The sequence below is a fragment of the Pundamilia nyererei genome, unplaced genomic scaffold (genome assembly GCF_000239375.1).
Source record: "Pundamilia nyererei isolate P.nyererei 1_Seehausen unplaced genomic scaffold, PunNye1.0 scaffold00012, whole genome shotgun sequence".
NCBI classification, from domain to species: domain Eukaryota; kingdom Metazoa; phylum Chordata; class Actinopteri; order Cichliformes; family Cichlidae; genus Pundamilia; species Pundamilia nyererei.
This window is the reverse complement of record NW_005187413.1, coordinates 6,237,045-6,253,732: the sequence shown is the minus strand read 5'-3', so window position 1 is coordinate 6,253,732 and position 16,688 is coordinate 6,237,045. Positions and strand designations below refer to the sequence as shown.

The window sequence follows — 16,688 nt, the reverse complement described above, 5'->3', positions numbered from 1 at the left end:
CATTAGAAAATACCCAGACATTGACACTGGTTAACATTCAGTGTGTCCGTGTGAGTATTATGTTTAAATGACTGCATTAAACAAACTATTTATTATAAGATTTAAAGCACAAAACTGCAACTTAAAACAATAATAATAACACGGTAGCGGCCTGTTTAGTATTGGTATGAAGATGACATCACACACTGATTGTCTGTGATTTATCTAATGCAATGTACAGATTAAAATAATCAAACTTACTGGATACACGAGGGGACAGGATCAGAGAGTGAACACAACAATATGGGACACCACCGGTGCCATGGTTACTCCCGCATTCCCCAAACCAGTAAAGGAACTGGGAACCTACTGCGATACTCTTAGAGGAAAGGTTTGATTTGATGTTCGGTCTGATCGTTAACTCGGTTCGTGTTCCAGTCCACTGGCAGACTTTCTTCATTCACAAGTTATCATACATCATTCACCCGTAACTGAAGTGCAAAGGTGATCAAATGTCACACTGCGGCTCTTATATTGTTTTCAGCTTTCCTTTCTTTTTAAAGCGCAACATTTTGGGAAGAGAACATTTAAATGAATCATACATAAACTAGAAGTTTGTGGCGCGCATTTGAATGCAAAAAAGTATGTCTTATGTTGACTGCGAGATTTGTGATAGAGTGATTTGTTTAAATCGCACTCCTGGGTGGACTGCTTATTAAATATGTTTACGGTGGCTCAGGATTCAGAGTGGGTTGTCTACTACTCCAAAGGTTGGAGTTTTTACATCTATAAGATGAAACGTCCCTAAACAAGACATGAACCCCAAGTACGAATCCATCCGTCCGGGTTTGCGTGTGAGCGCTAAAATGTGTCTGTGGATACAGTTTGAAGTTTTAAGAGTGCTAGGTCAGAGTAAGAAAACATAAGCTTCAGTTCATTTACAATTAAATGAATAAGTCCAATTAAACTAAGAGAATTAAACTAACTAACCTCAAAAACTGGTAGAGTAGGTAGAAGATTAGTTACCTGAGTTAGCTAATGTAGCAAACAATTATATGATTTAGAAGTATCAAGGCAAAGCGTGTAATTGACCTGTTGGTCCACCAGGGGACGTCGTGCGGACGTGATATTGGGCTGGATTTTGAAATTATTTTAGCTGGGATGTTTGTCCGCTTGCGCTGAATTGTCAGCTAAATTTGCATTAATATAATATGTTTATTGGTGATGTGTTCATTAAACCTGTCCAGGGATTGCAGATAGAAATCAGCTATCAGCTAAATCAGGTACAATTTTCTTTTAGAAGGTTAATGTTTGTTGTACATGATCCCTGACGAATAAAGAGGAAAATAAAATTAAATGAAAAGTATTTTTGATAGCTATCATGTGGATGATGAATGGATGGATGAATGTCGTTACATCTGGCACTGACTCGCTGCTGATAGCGAAAACATTCTTAACCTGTTAGTTGAGCTCTAATCACCCTGAGAGTTGTCAGGTCCACATGCAGCATGCATGCAGTTTACATTACCTGCATTCAGGTGAACTGTAGTGGAGTCCAGTCCACTATTGCCACCTATAGTGCCATAGCTTACAACCAGATTAAAACTCGGTCTATGACGGCGTTTTAATACCCATTTAATACTCATCTGCAACTTTCAATAATTTTCTGTTTCTACTTCTTATATATTTCAGGCTTACATCAGTCAGAAAACACGTAGGTATAATTATGACCACAGAGTTTTATAAATCACTGATCCTATTATTCTTATTCTGATTTTCAAATCAAAGTTATTTCATAACAAAGAATACATGTTTCAGGTTGTAATATTGTGCTTGTGTTAACAACATCACATAACTTTCCAGTGTTTTTGCTTTGAAAATAAATGTGAATCTTAAATGTTAAACATTGGGGGCATGGCATTTTTATGTTGCATTAGTGAACCTGCAGTCAGCTGGGACAATCATCCAGTGTTTGTAAAGAACACCTGAGGAAAAAATGGATGACTGAGATTTCATGTTTACTGCCTGGCTCAGAGCGCAGACTGCTCAGTGTCATTGTAAATGTTGGTACAAATAAAAGCTTTGAACTGTACTGATTTGCATGGATGGATGGCATTCATTTTATCGGTCATTCCCAGGGAAGGCGAGTTTAAGTAACTGTTTTGGTACATTTAAATAAGACAGTTTGACATAAGTACAGGTATGAGGGTAAAACTTTAGGAAACACTGCTAAAGTCAAAATAGATCAGCAGAGGGCAGCAAAACATCACAACCATAAATCTGAAGTGAAGATGAAATCCAGAGGGCAGAGACAAGTGTAAATTCTTTAGAGTAAGAAATTTGAAATTGTTTTTGCTATTATTGTTGTTCTGAGTAAAGCGGTTTTTTTCTCCACATACACTTGTAGTCTGTCTGTGAAGGTTCTCAGTCATCCAGGTCATCGTAGTCAAAGGAGCTTGCAAAGAAAAGCGTCTGGACTTCTTTGAGTTACTTGAAGACGTTTCACCTCTCATCCGAGAAGCTTCTTCAGTTCTAAGGTCAAATGGTGGAGAGTCCCAGATATAAACCTAGTGGGAGTTTCCCCCCACAGAGGGACAAAAGGACCCCCTGATGATCCTCTAATCGCCTGAGCCAAGGTGTGAAACTGGGTGTGGGGGAGTCCAGACGCTTTTCTTTGCAAGCTCCTTTGACTACACTTGTAGTCAGCACCAGTACAGCCACAATAGGTGATTATAAACAATGGGAATTACAGTTCCTATAAAAAATAAAGCTCATTTAAGTCTTAAAGCCTTTTTGATCACTCTTTCTTTGCCAGTACTTGGTGCTGAAATACTATGTGAAACTGAGATTCTGAGTTTTTCAGTGTATGAGAAAGAATGGCTCAGATATATACACTGCAAAATATTACATAAGAACTGTTTAAACAATGAAGCATTCAGTTGCATTAAAATTGATTCATTTTAAACAGCTGTACCTAATAAAATGGTAACAATGTGTGATGTGTTTACTGAGTTTAATCTTGGTTTGGCACCATAGGCTTCGTCAACAACCTTTCACCCACACGCATGCAAGAGCACCTGCAAAGATTATAAGACAATCTAAAATCCATTTAGGCACCAATCCAAGTTTAGTGTCACTCTTTAAACCCAGACATCACATGCAGCGAAAACCTCTAGAGCAGATTAACAAGGCTTTCTAGCCGTAATCTGAGTTCAGTTTGAGTGTTTTGCATCATTGTAACAATTCAAATACACATAAAGTTGTAGTTTAGAGAGCTGTTGTTAAATTACAAAGTCTCTGCAAATCGTTATCTTAGATGGAGGTAAAAGGTGATTAAACACAATGACTGTAAGTTATTTTTTAACGGCTACAAACAAAATAAATACTACAAAGATCGGAGTAAATATAAAAGGGAGACATGGCAATCAAAGAATCGTGAATTAAAATTTGTGGTAGATTTCATAAAGATGGTGACTTCCAATGGGGTTAAAGCTTTTCTAAATCTTACTTTTGTGCAAAATCAGTCAACTTTTTAAGTATTTTTAATTCATTTTGACCCATAATTATGTGCAGGCAGTCTTTATGCCTTAATTACAATTGCAATTAAAGTAAATTTAAGTAATTCTTCAAAATCACTGCCCAACTAAGGTCCAACTGAATACATTTAAGTATAACTCTCATGCTTCTAGTAGGGCTTTGCAGGTAATATGAAGAGGAACCCTACGGCTCCCTGTTCCCCCAGCACACCAACCTGATCTCATGGCATTTCATTAAAGATTCAAAAAAATGTATTGACTCATGCTCATGGACACAAATTTTCATTTACGTTTGTACTAACTGAAAGCCCCATAAATACTTTCAGTTCAGGCCACTGCAACAAAATAAGGAGACACATGACAAAGAGCTGACAACTCGCAAAACACATGATAAATGTCACAAAAGAATCATAATGTACCTTCAGGGCCTTCATCATACAACTTTTAAAACATCATCCACCAACTCATGTGAGTGTCTCTTATATCATCTGAGATTAATTTGTGTGTAGCCCACATTTATCAGCCACAGATTTTTGCTGTAGCTTTGGGTGTGGCATTGCAAAAATCTAAAGATAAACAAAAAAAGTAAAGCAACAAAAGAAGCAGAATGATAATTGAATTAAATCCCTCCAAACTCCAGATTAAGTGATAGGCTGTTACTACAAGAGAAGCAAACATAAAACATTTTCAGCCATAGTTTCAGGCATAACATAAGCTGTGGCATAGACCCAAATATCCTTTAGAAAAGCCAAGTGGAGAAATACTCCCACGTTTCAGTTACAACGGCTCTTTTCCATGAGCTGCTTTCTTTCTGAAGCTCTTTGTGGTTGTGGGTCTTTTATGAGCATGAGAACAAAGGAATCCTTTTACTCTGCAAGGTCCCTTAGCCCCGTCCGACACCTTTGGGCCCCTGAGCCTCGTTGGGTATGTTATTTTTCCCTTTTACAAAAAAAGCATAACACAAAAATAATAGCAAGGAAATCAATTAAATCATAACGGAACAAAACAATGAGGTGAAAGAGTTACGGGGTCATGAGAGACATTAAAAATCACAGATATCAATATCTTTTTCTTATGGGAAGAATAGAATAAATTGGGCCACATAAAGTTCCATTTCCTTCATGAAAAAAAGGAAGCGTGGCTTCTCTTTTGAGAGCTTACATTTATGGATGTGGCATCTGACAAGGAGTAAAAGCCAACAGATGAGGTACTGCTCTCGTATTTCTTACAACCAAATAAGATGACAAATACAAATATATAGAAATATAAATTAAAATAAAAATTTCTGAGACCATCTTGTTAGAGGTAAAACCAGAATGCTTTTACTAAAATGCTTTTCCATGACACCTGCGTAAAAGTACAAAACCAAAATAAATGGCATCTAAATCGCTTTTATAGTTTTATTGGAAGTTTGGTGATTAAATCTATGGATTCATGTAAAGGAAACCACCACCTTGTTTGTAAGGACCAAATCCTTTCCACTCAGTGTCCTTAACAAAACCTTGCTGGGTCCGCTGCCAGATAGGCGAGAATGTTTGATGACGCAGAACGTCAGAATTAAGATCTCGCGATACTTCGTCTGGGCATTGCTTTATAAGAACTGGCTCGCCCTTGTCCCCTCCGTTCGTCCTCAGTGCAGGATAACGAAGCATCGATTTTCTCTGCTTCCGTTAACTACAAGCCGTGTTTTCTTTTATTTCTCTGAGCAGCACCTAAGATCGCTTATTGTCTCTATAACACGACGAGGATTACACCGGAAGCTGTGAAGTTTTAAGAGGTAGGTGTTCTTATTTGACCTAATCGCGATCGTCACCCCTATTTCTAGTAGCCTCTTAGCTAACGTTAGCCGTCCTGCTAAGATCAGTCAACCGGCAAGGATCACGATGGGCCCGGCTAACGATAGGAAAGCCTGGCTTACACTTTTTATGTCTCAGAACGATCTCATCGCGAAATTTATTACCATCGGAGATACATAAGGTATGACTGTTGCGCAACTTTTGCGCAAAAAATGGTGAGTCAAAACAGGGAAATACCCGTTAAACCAGTGAATTTATTTAAAGTGTTGAGGGTTTAATTAATAAATTTTTTATTGTAACACCGGTTGAGTAGAGATGGGTAGACCTTATGAATAAACATAAATCATGTCCATAATTATCCTAAAGTAGCGTTGTTTAGGTAGAGCGCTACTGTTTTTAGTGTAGCCCGGAGACGCCCATGAGTTCAGTCAAAGTAAGGACTGTAGGACAACTCGGGTATAAGCAGGGGTATTTAATCAGACAGAAGACAGAAGTTTCATTAATAATAATAATAATAATATTAATAATAATCTTCATCTTTCGGCAGTAGTACTTTGAGTAGCTTTAAATAAGTTTTAGAAGTGCTCGACAAATAATGTGGGAAACATTTTTAAAGGCATATAAATAAACAGAAACAAAGACTAGCTTTTCTTTTCTTTTTTTGGAACATCGGCATTACTTTTATGTTATGTACATACTGATCTCTATCTGGTGGGTATATAAGGGAAAGAGCAGCTTCAATGCACCACATTAGTCACTGTTAGATTTCTCTGGAACTTCATAGGGAGCAAAGTTCAGGTGTGGGTGTCCTACCTGGGAACTGGTTTCTGTTGGGGAAAGGTTACGACCCAGCTATGAGCAAACACTGCAGGCTTCTTAAAGTAACACTTGACTATTGTGAGTGTAGCCAAACGTGTGGGCTCGTACGAGTCTTTCAGCTTTCACCTATTATATCAGTGGCTCAGTGAACTCCTCTCACCTGCCTTTGAAAGTCTCAGGTAATCAGATCTCATTCTCATTTGTTTTTGTTTTTCAAAATCTAGATTTAGCTGAACCATGTAGGAGTGTTTGACCATAAACGGCATTTTCTCACGTTCTTGACCTATGTTGTTAAACAGGTTTTTGCAACAGACAGGCTTTTTCTTCTGAAAAGCCTTCTTTCCTTTCTTTTATGGGACAAAAACATTATCTACACTGTCTGCAGGACATGTTTCACATAAGTTTTCTTTCTCCTTTAGAACTCAAGACAATCATCGTCATCACCGCTGCTGATTATGGATGTAATAGTGCGCCGCTGTCCTTTCTTGGCTCGCATGCCCCAGGCCTTTCTCCAGCAGTCCAAAAAGACGCTGGTGACGTATGCCCAGCGATGTCCCATCATGATGGAGCTGGCTGCAAAACCTATGGCCCCTTCAATGGCACGTGCCCTCTGTTCCTCCTCATCCTCCTACCAGAAGCCTGAGAACACCGTGTCTGCCGGTGAGGGTGATAAAGATGGTGGTCATACTGGCTATTCTAATCAACACTACAGCTGTGTTATATTTAGTCAGATAAATCATGTAATTATAGAATTATTGATAAATGTGAAATTTACTTTTTTCCCTTTGCAGCCCCCAAAAAGGAGGTGGAGTCCAAGCTGCCAGCTGGCCACCCTATGCCACCTCCGGGACAGATGAAGGCCTCCAAATGCCCTTTCCTGGCTGCTGAGATGAGCCAGAAGAACAGTGGCGTAGTCCGTCAGATTGGCATAGAGTTCCAAGAGGATGTACAGGAAGTCCGCACTGTGAAGAAAGGTGAGTTTTTTTGTTGTTGTTGTTTTTTTCTTTTTCTTTGAGAACTAAATCAGTTTTCCATAGTTTCGTACAATATTTAATAGCAATTTGTTTTTGTCCTGACAGAAGTGCCTGCTGACCAACTAAAGCAGCCAAACCTGGCCAGCGCTACTGAAGGAGAAACCACATTAATGAAAACCCTCTTGAAACAGCGACCTAAGAAAGTCAGCCACCTGCTTCAAGACAACTTACCAGCAAGAAGTAGGTTTTATTTTGATAGTTTAACCACACTGTCCTACAAGCCTGTGATTAACCTAGCTACTGTCTACCTTACTATGACAATCTTCTTTTTTATTTGCGAGTATGTTTTGGTGTTTTTGCACACGGGTGTAGTCTTTCCTCACATTAAAGTTACTCCATCAGTTGCAGTACTGTAGCAACACTAAGCCACATTAAGCAACTTTTACCTTCCTTGTCTCTTCCAGCGGCCCGCTTCCAGTACGATGCGTTTTTTGAGAAGAAGATCGAAGAGAAGAAGAACGATCACACGTACCGCGTGTTTAAGACCGTGAATCGTCGGGCCACCGAGTTCCCGATGGCTGACGACTTCACAAGCTCTTTACAAGAAAAGCGTGACGTGTCGGTTTGGTGCAGCAACGACTACCTGGGCATGAGTCGACACCCTCGAGTCGTGCAGTCCATCATGTGAGTAACTGAGTAGTTAATCCAGTTTCATGGGTCAAGGTGTGTTGACGTGTCTACCTTCCCTGATTGCTTTTTACCTTTTGTCCCTCTGTGAGAGCTAAGTTTGGAGAGAAACCAGCTCAGAGCATAATTACATGATGCAACCTGGGACCCTTTGGTGATACTGGCCATTATTTGTGTGGGTGTTGAGTTGGACATGGATCACACCTAAACCTCATGTGTCACGATGATGGTGTTGTTTTTCCTTCTCCTCCCCCCGCCCCAGCTTGTTTGAGCTTGCATACAAGTCTGCAGCATTTTAATGAGCAACTGTTTGTCTCTTTCCAGGGATACTTTACAAAAACATGGTTCGGGGGCAGGAGGTACCAGGAATATCTCTGGGACCAGTAAATTCCATGTGGAGCTAGAACAAGAGCTGGCTGACCTTCACAAGAAGGATGCGGCGCTGCTGTTCACCTCCTGCTTTGTTGCCAATGACTCCACCCTCTTCACCCTTGCGAAGATGCTGCCTGGTATGCAGAAGGAAAAACTTGGTGTATTTAACAGTAATTCGAACCTCCTGTAAGCGTGTTTGGTCTCATTGACGGTTTCCTCTCCTCTGAACACTTTTAGGTTGTGAAATCTACTCTGACGCAGGTAACCACGCCTCAATGATTCAAGGTATCAGGAACAGCGGCGCTAAGAAATTCATTTTCCGCCACAATGATGTGGCCCATCTTCGAGAGCTCCTGGAGAAAGGAGATCCCACAAAACCAAAGATCGTGGCTTTTGAGACCGTCCATTCCATGGATGGTCAGTTTCTAATTACTGCTTCACTGCTGTTGGATAAATGTTAACATTTCTATTTTTTTATTTTTTTTTTAACTTTCTCTTACTGCGTGTGTCCTGGAAAATATTACTGTTCTTGCAAAATCAATAATTCATTCAAACTAAGTCATGAAGTGCTCTTTAAGAAGCAAAAAACAAGTCTGACCAGGTTTGTGTGCCTTTCTTTCTGTAACACAGGTGCTGTGTGTCCGCTGGAGGAAATGTGTGACGTGGCCCACGAGTTTGGCGCCATCACCTTCGTGGACGAGGTTCACGCTGTGGGCCTCTACGGCTCCAGGGGGGGGGGCATCGGCGACAGGGATGGCATCATGAACAAGATGGATATCATCTCGGGAACTCTAGGTAAGTGGGCAATCTCTACTAAAAAAAAAAAAAAAATGTAGAGCTTGCTGCTGCTGTACTGTTTCATTTCTTTTTTTTTCGAACCAAATAACTGCCACTGGTTAGTGGAACTCGTCTAGCTTGATTGTTTGAATTAGACTGAGGATCAGGCCTCAGCCGTGTCATCCAATATACCAGAGGGCTGAAAAGAATCTGGAGCAGCTCTGTTGTTGCTAGGAGACTACAGGCTCTTGTTGTGCTCCTATGGAATTACTCAGATTGTGTGTCACTGTCAGACTGAGGGGACAATTATTTCCAACTCAAGAGCACTACAGCTCCTGCACAGCTGACATTTCAGGCGGTTCTAGTTTGAGATTACAATGGCTGTAACTTTTTTATTTATTTTTTTTAAATTTATTTATTTTAAGACCACTGGCTCCGTAATGTTGAACGAGAGGAGTTGTAATAATCAGCGTTATGTTCTTTTCTAGGGAAGGCCTTTGGCTGTGTGGGTGGCTACATTGCGAGTACCACCGCCCTGGTGGACACAGTGCGTTCCTACGCCGCTGGTTTTATCTTCACCACCTCTCTGCCCCCGATGCTTCTAGCCGGAGCCAGGGAATCGATCCAGATCCTTAAAGGGGAAGAAGGGCGCTCGCTGAGACTTAAACACCAGCGCAACGTCAAGCTCCTCCGGCAGATGCTGATGGACTCTGGGTTGCCTGTTGTGCACTGCCCCAGCCACATCATCCCTGTCCGGGTAATCTACGATTGAATTGATTGTGTGGAACTTGAAAAGCAGATGAAGTCACAACGGCTCGATTCTCATGGCACGTGTGTCTCTTTGGTATAATTAGGTTTCGAATGCTGAGAAAAACACGGAGGTGTGTGACATCATGATGCGTCGCCATAACATCTATGTGCAGGCCATCAATTATCCCACCGTTGCCAGGGGAGATGAGCTGCTGCGCATTGCCCCAACCCCTCACCACACCCCCGAGATGATGAAATACTTTGTTGGTAAGCTGACAAAGTAACACGTTTCACTTGAAATACTTGATAGTGTATAAGAAGGCTACAACAAGTTAAACAGTATTTATGTCTTAATTTGATCGAACTGAACTGTGTAGCTGTTTATGCAAAAGTTACATTACATGAGTAACTTCATCCAACCTGTAACAAACTGTACTTTTCTATCATTGAAGTAAAACTGACCTCCCTTTATCTGTTTTCCCCTTTCAGAGAGGCTGGAGCAAACATGGAAGGAGGTGGGCCTGGAGCTGAAGCCCCACTCATCAGCAGAGTGCACCTTCTGCCAGCAGCCACTGCACTTCGAGGTGATGAGCGAGCGAGAGAAGTCTTACTTCAATGGGCTCAGCCACCTCATCTCAGCCTGCGCATAACACTAATCACCCACTGCAGTCTGAAGACAGCGCGTCCACGCTTAAGCCCCATTCCTCTGTCACTATCGTAGAATGTATTAATTATCTTTAATAATTTGTCCTACACATATTTAAAATTATCTATGTTCAGATGGTCTATATACTGCAAATAAAATATGGGAAAGAATCTCTGTGTGTGTTTGGTTTTTGAAAGTGTTCATATATATAAAGATGTGAGGAGTGGCAAGAAATGAGTGGGATGCACTCAGTTTTCTTTTTACTGCCCTAGGATTCAAGGCCACTGTTAAGTTAATTTCTTCATTGGGCTGTTGTATAAACTGATTAAATGTGGCTCCGATGACACTGTGCTATCATGCTCAGTCACATGGGTTTTTTACTGATGGGTAAAATGATAACTGAATAAAGCTACAAAAATGGGTCACATTAATTGGACATGCTTGGCAGATGCCAGGTTTTTGATTTTTTTTTTTTTTTTTAAACTGTTGCTGATAATTTGATCCAATTATGTCTAGTCCACTGGCCTGCTTGTGAGAAAAGTGGAACACTGAAAAATGTCTTGTTGCAGTTTTGTTTTTTTGTTTTTCTTTACTTTTTTTTTTAAAAACACTTTAAAGTATACAAAATTAGACATAAAATTTACATACACTTACGTATACAAAATCATGATCATATACCATACATTAAGAAAAAAAACAAAGGAGGAAAGTCAAGCATCTGAGTCAACTAAACACTTAAACTTACAATTTCAATACATCCCAAGGGAAAACTTTTGCAAGTTTCAGATCGATTGTTCTCCTTCTCCATAGATCTGTAATGATATGTTTACTCACCACATCACTACTTATCATCTTTTCTATCACTCCTTTGGCACGGGTTTTCCAAATATGGGTGTTTATTACACACATTATCAACCAAAAGAGTCTCCTTTTGTCTTCACCCATTTTTTCTTTAAACAAACCATATTTAACTGCTTTAATATTAACATCAACGTCATAACCAATTTCTGTCATCTTCTGCCTTATCTCAGTTGTCCTATAATTTGTTTTCCTATAAAATGTTTTGCTTTACCATAGCACACAATCCTGTCGTGACACTTTGTAACGAGCAAGACATTTGGTACTTCATTAGTTTTATCAGGTACTGCAGTATAATAATGCACTGATTTTGTTGTTGGTTATGTGTACGCTGCTTTAGGCGTGTTGGTTTGAATGTGTGAGCCTCCTTATGAGCAATCAGATATATTGTAAATGAAGTCCTGTTTTTATAATCGCTCTTAGAAATATCTATTTAGTGACTTAAGACCACAATAAAATAATTTCTCTTTATCTGGTGAAATCTTACTGTGTAGAGAACCTACTAACCTACTTTCCCATGGATTCACATGGAGATGACATAGATAAAGCTGTAAGACCTAGATTCACAGAATAAAGGAGGTCACAATGACAATGATACACTCAAAATTGGCACACATACCCATTTTCTTTGGGTCCACATAAGCCTCGGACTATGCATCAAAACAGGCAATGTGACCGACACAGGCACAAACAGGAAAACGTATTTATTGTCATATTTTTCTAACAGATTCTGATAAAAATCAGGATATGAAGGTTTAATCTCAGTCTTGAAAAGGTCAATTATAATAGCTTTTCTAACATAGCTGTCTCATCAAAACCAGAGATACACTGAAAATGGAAGTGGGAACCACTACTTTTAGTTGTTACAAGAAATTGTAGCTGCCACTGCTTTACACAAATGGCTCACTTCCACTTTTGAGCTGACTTTTTGTTACAATTCGGACAAGAGCTGATGGAAAGTTACAAAAACCAAAACCTGTATGTACTGAGCAAGAAGTCTTCCAGACCTCGGGGAGGTGCAGTGCTATACCTATCAAAAAAGATTTATGTGAAAGTGTTCGAACTCTTCTTCACATCTGTGAACTTACAGTGGCGCAAAAAAAAAAAAAAAAATCGTCACAAAATCAAAAGGCCATTAGCTGAGGCAGTAAGAGCTAACTGGTTTTAGATGAAAAATATGTCAAATATATCAAAATATTAAGAAAATCATAGACTACAAAGTACTATATATATATCTAATAATGTGTGGACCTCCTAGCTTCAGTCTTTTTCTACTTGTACTGTAATAAACTTTAATGTTTAAATCATTACTTGCTAACTGAGGCCGGTAGGCCCATTGCACAATCTAACCTTAGGTTAAGACTGGTGGGTTGTCCACCTGTCCTGAGAAGATTGTGACATTGTGTTTGCACAGACCTGAATACTCCAGACCAGCGCACTACCAAAAGACTTGCTTACGATAGCTAATAATAAGTTATCAAGTTCACCTGAGGCTGCTTACCTATGGAAGCAGTAAGGGTGGCTTAATTTTTCACACGACTGCATTTCTCTACCATAGGAGGAAATACTGGTTTACTAAGTGATCATTTGTCGAATAATAAGTGTAACATATTTTAACAATACAAGGCTAAATCATGATAAGGTTCAGGAACACGGGAATATTGTTCATCATACTCTTACTGAACTTCCCGGAGGAACCCACCTGAGGTTTTTTTTATAACACAGCATGTACTGAGTGTTTGACCCTTTAGCTATTTTTTTGTTCCATCAACCATGTAACACCATGTAACTCAGACATACAAACACACGCACTCACACCCACTTGCCCATAAAACACACACACATAAACTGTAGATGTGTCTTCAGTCATTTCTGTATGTTTTCCTTTTTATTACAGTGCATGAACCGATATCGATTTTCCACTGCTGTGCATTTCTTCTACACTCAACAGCATCTCTAAAAAACAGTGTGTAGAAACAAAATCTTCCCCCTTCATGGGATTGTTTAGCATTTCTTTTGATCCATGATTAGTGCAGAGGTCTTCTTAGTCACAGTTTCATGTTTTTTTTTTTTTCTTTCAGTTTGTTTAACTGACGTGTACACGTATAAGTCACTGTTTATATTTTGGATCCAGGGCCTCGTTTAAAGGACAAACATTTCGTTTTTTTGTCTGAAGGTTTACTGCAATTCAAAACTGAGCTATATTTCCATGGCCTCTGACTCATGCATGGCTGCCAGACTCTCAGACAGCAGACAAAAGCAGGAGCAGTGAAACCCAGGGCAGGCTAACACTGGGAGTTAAGAAAGGGTCACAGACTTCTCACATTCACTGATTCATTCCATCTGCTCGTAACTCCACTTTGGAAACCCCAGAATGAGAAACCAGACAGATACTTAGAAACAAATTTCTTTTGTGTTAACTTGAGATTTTAAGCTAAATACATTCAGTGAACATATACCGAGACTGAATTCGACTGAAGTTTATTTGTGCTGAAAACAGAAACTGTTTAAACTGAATAAAATGTTTGCTACTTTTTGTAGGTGTGGTAGCTTTTTAGCGACTTCCTGTGTACAATTCTAGTTACTTGCACTGAACCAGTGGAGGGATTAATTAAAAAAAAAAAAAACTCACAGTATGGCAAAGGACCAGGATACACCATGTTTCAACATCGAGGATTAATTGTGGTATGAAACCACATGCTCTTTTCCAATAAGATCTCATTTTACAAACCATTAGCCAGTAGGCCAGTCACAGTCAGACGTGTCCTCTCTTGTTATACCTGCTTTATTGTTGTTGTTTTGGAAATGGTGCGATGCTTATTTCAAGCAAGACTAAAATAACCTTTTTTTTCTCTCGCACACATATCTAATATAATATATTTTCTTTGTTATATAATATACTAATAAATCGATTTGTATTTATTGGGTAGCTTTATCTTCTTCTGCTGCTATATTTTGGTAAGTTGAAATTGTTGAAATTATTTAGAAAGTTTAAAGTTTAAGTCTTGTGGGTTTGTGTTTTTTAAAATCACAGCCGATACCATTCGTATAATTGTGCCGATGCCCAAATGTGGCCACTGAGGGTTAAGGGAAACAAAATAGCTATCAAGTAGGCTTTAAAGCGTATAATGCTCTGGCTGTTGAAGAGACAAAATTGAATTAAAAGGCAGTTTGCTATCATTTCTCAGAAGAGCAAAAGTGGTTAGCTCCATGATGACCTCAACAACTGAATGAACGCCAGCGTCTCTCTCTGCTACAGAAAGCACTGAGAGCTGAAGGACAATGACTGTGTTTTAGACAAACAAGCAAAATCATGCAGTTTCTCGATAAACTATCCACCTCCATGTCCTTGTGTGGCTGTCTGCTACAGTATGAAGTTGATTAGAATAATTACAATGGGATTCAATTTCAAAGCTTTGAACGATGCTCTGGTTTTTGGGCAGTGACTCTTATTGCAGGTGGATTTTGAAAACAATGCGTCCTTTATTATGACTGCAGTGTCTGTCATCTGTCTAGATTAGTCTTTCTTGAAATGTAACATGAGCACATTTTTCCTGGATTCACTGAATAAGAATAGATAAAAGCTGCTTTATTGGAAGCATATCAGACGTCATGCTGCTCAAAGAGGCCAATTGTCACTGTAAAAGCAAAAAAAAAATAAAATAGTGCTCTAATGTTTAATAAAAATGATATGCTGTTCAAGCAAAGCTCATGTTTTGGCTGGTTTTCACTCTGCTTTATCTGCCTTAATGTTCCCATCGGGGTCAAGATAACTGTACATCCTTGGGCCTCCTGGAATGTTACCATGTGACCACCTCACTGTTTCATCTACAAGGGCATGAGTGCACGTGTCCGTATGGACTTAATGCTATTATATGCATGTAAAACGATCCTTTGAAGATTCAGATAAAGGGAGATGTGCTATGTTACAGATGTTAATGCATTTGCTGTGCTCTAAAGTGTTGAAGGCTGTTCGGCCATGCTGTACGTAAACCCGAGAATTGACAGTTTATACTTTGACTTTCTTTTTTGACTGATTGAGTTCCCATAAAAAAAATAAGAAGAGATCGCCCCGGCTAACTTCTGAGGCACACCCAGTTATTTTGTGCCATAAGCAGTTTTTAAAAGGACCTCCAAGTATGCTTTCAAGGGGGGAAGAGTTGAGAGGAATGTTTAGAGAAAGAAATGACGTCAGACAAGTAACTTAACTGTTGTGGGGTTTCCACAGTGAAGTTGATTATACTGTTGCTGACTCATTTAGTTCACATGGGTGGGCAACTTTGAGTCACAAAAAGTTACAATACCCATGGATGGTTTTGCTACACAGCAGATGGAAATCCATGGAAACCTTATTTATACATTCTGTGGAAATTCATACTGGTATGTAAAGTGTCAAACGGTAACAGTGACCTCACTGTAAATAAGTAGCAAAGGGATGGTTTCACACAGACGGTCCCTCGTGAAGACTGATCTAGAATGGACAGAGTTCATGCTCAACAGCTGGATATTCCTCTTTGCCTTTTTACGTTTACTGTCCTTGGTCAGAAGCACCTCCACAGGCAGATTAGAGGCCATCTTAGACAAAACAGCGATAACACATCAAAACATGTAACTCGGATATGCAAACACACGCACTCACACCCACTTGCCCATAAAAACACACACACATAAGTGTTGCAACCTTCACCTGTGTCAGACTTAGCCTTTGGCTGCACAGGAACAAGGATGTATAAAGGTTATATATCATCAGTCACTGTGACTCTACATTACAGGCTTCGCTGGTAACCCTGTAGCCTTTTCTCCAGAGCTTTTTTTCTCAGACATCCTCGTTTTGCATTCCCACACTAATTTATGGGGAGCAAAAAAGCGCAGTAGTGTAAATATCGAAACAAGTTGCAACCTTAATTATGAAAAAAAAAAAAAGAAAAATGTGTGTTTGACAAACATGAGGCACACAGTTTACTCAATAAATCAAGAGCAGCTGGCCTTCTTAGATGGGGAGGGTTTCTGTCCATGTTTAAATCCGCTGCACACACGCTTCACAAAGGATTGTGTGTTTGATTGCATGTTTGCATGGACAGAGAAAGAGCATTGTTATATTCAGAGTATAGAGTGTATGCTAGTGCGTGACACCGGGGGCTGATGAACGGATAACAGCCACAGCAGGAGATTCTTGGCTGAAGTCAGTCGTTCCATTTCCTCCCTGTAGGCCAAGCAACACATCATTCTTCAGCATTAAAGGTCTGCTGATAAGAAGCTCCAATTACACAAATCTGTCATGTAGCTAAATCCCTCATAACCTTGGAAAACAGCATGTGTTTACTAACCTGTGCGCATTTGTTTGATTTTAAGATCAAAAAAAGGTATTTTCAGCAGACTGTCAAAGTGTCCTGACCGCTAAACTCTATGTGGTTTAACTGTGTTGTGAGTTGTCTGATAACACTGTGGATGAAAAGGCGGCAACTTCCTGGCTTGACTTTGTTCCACACCCTGT

At 39.6% G+C, this 16,688-nt stretch overlaps 1 protein-coding gene across 1 annotated transcript; it reads left to right on the top strand.

The window, feature by feature from the left end:
- Nucleotides 1-5,112: 5,112 nt before the first annotated feature.
- alas1 (aminolevulinate, delta-, synthase 1) lies at nucleotides 5,113-10,506 on the top strand. Its single transcript, XM_005724681.2, has 11 exons — nucleotides 5,113-5,292; nucleotides 6,550-6,790; nucleotides 6,922-7,104; nucleotides 7,210-7,344; nucleotides 7,569-7,788; nucleotides 8,116-8,300; nucleotides 8,401-8,580; nucleotides 8,794-8,958; nucleotides 9,429-9,697; nucleotides 9,795-9,957; nucleotides 10,180-10,506. Exons 2-11 carry the CDS (start codon nucleotides 6,586-6,588, stop codon nucleotides 10,338-10,340), a joined length of 1,866 nt encoding a protein of 621 aa, XP_005724738.1. The 5' UTR covers nucleotides 5,113-5,292; nucleotides 6,550-6,585; the 3' UTR covers nucleotides 10,341-10,506.
- Nucleotides 10,507-16,688: the final 6,182 nt, after the last annotated feature.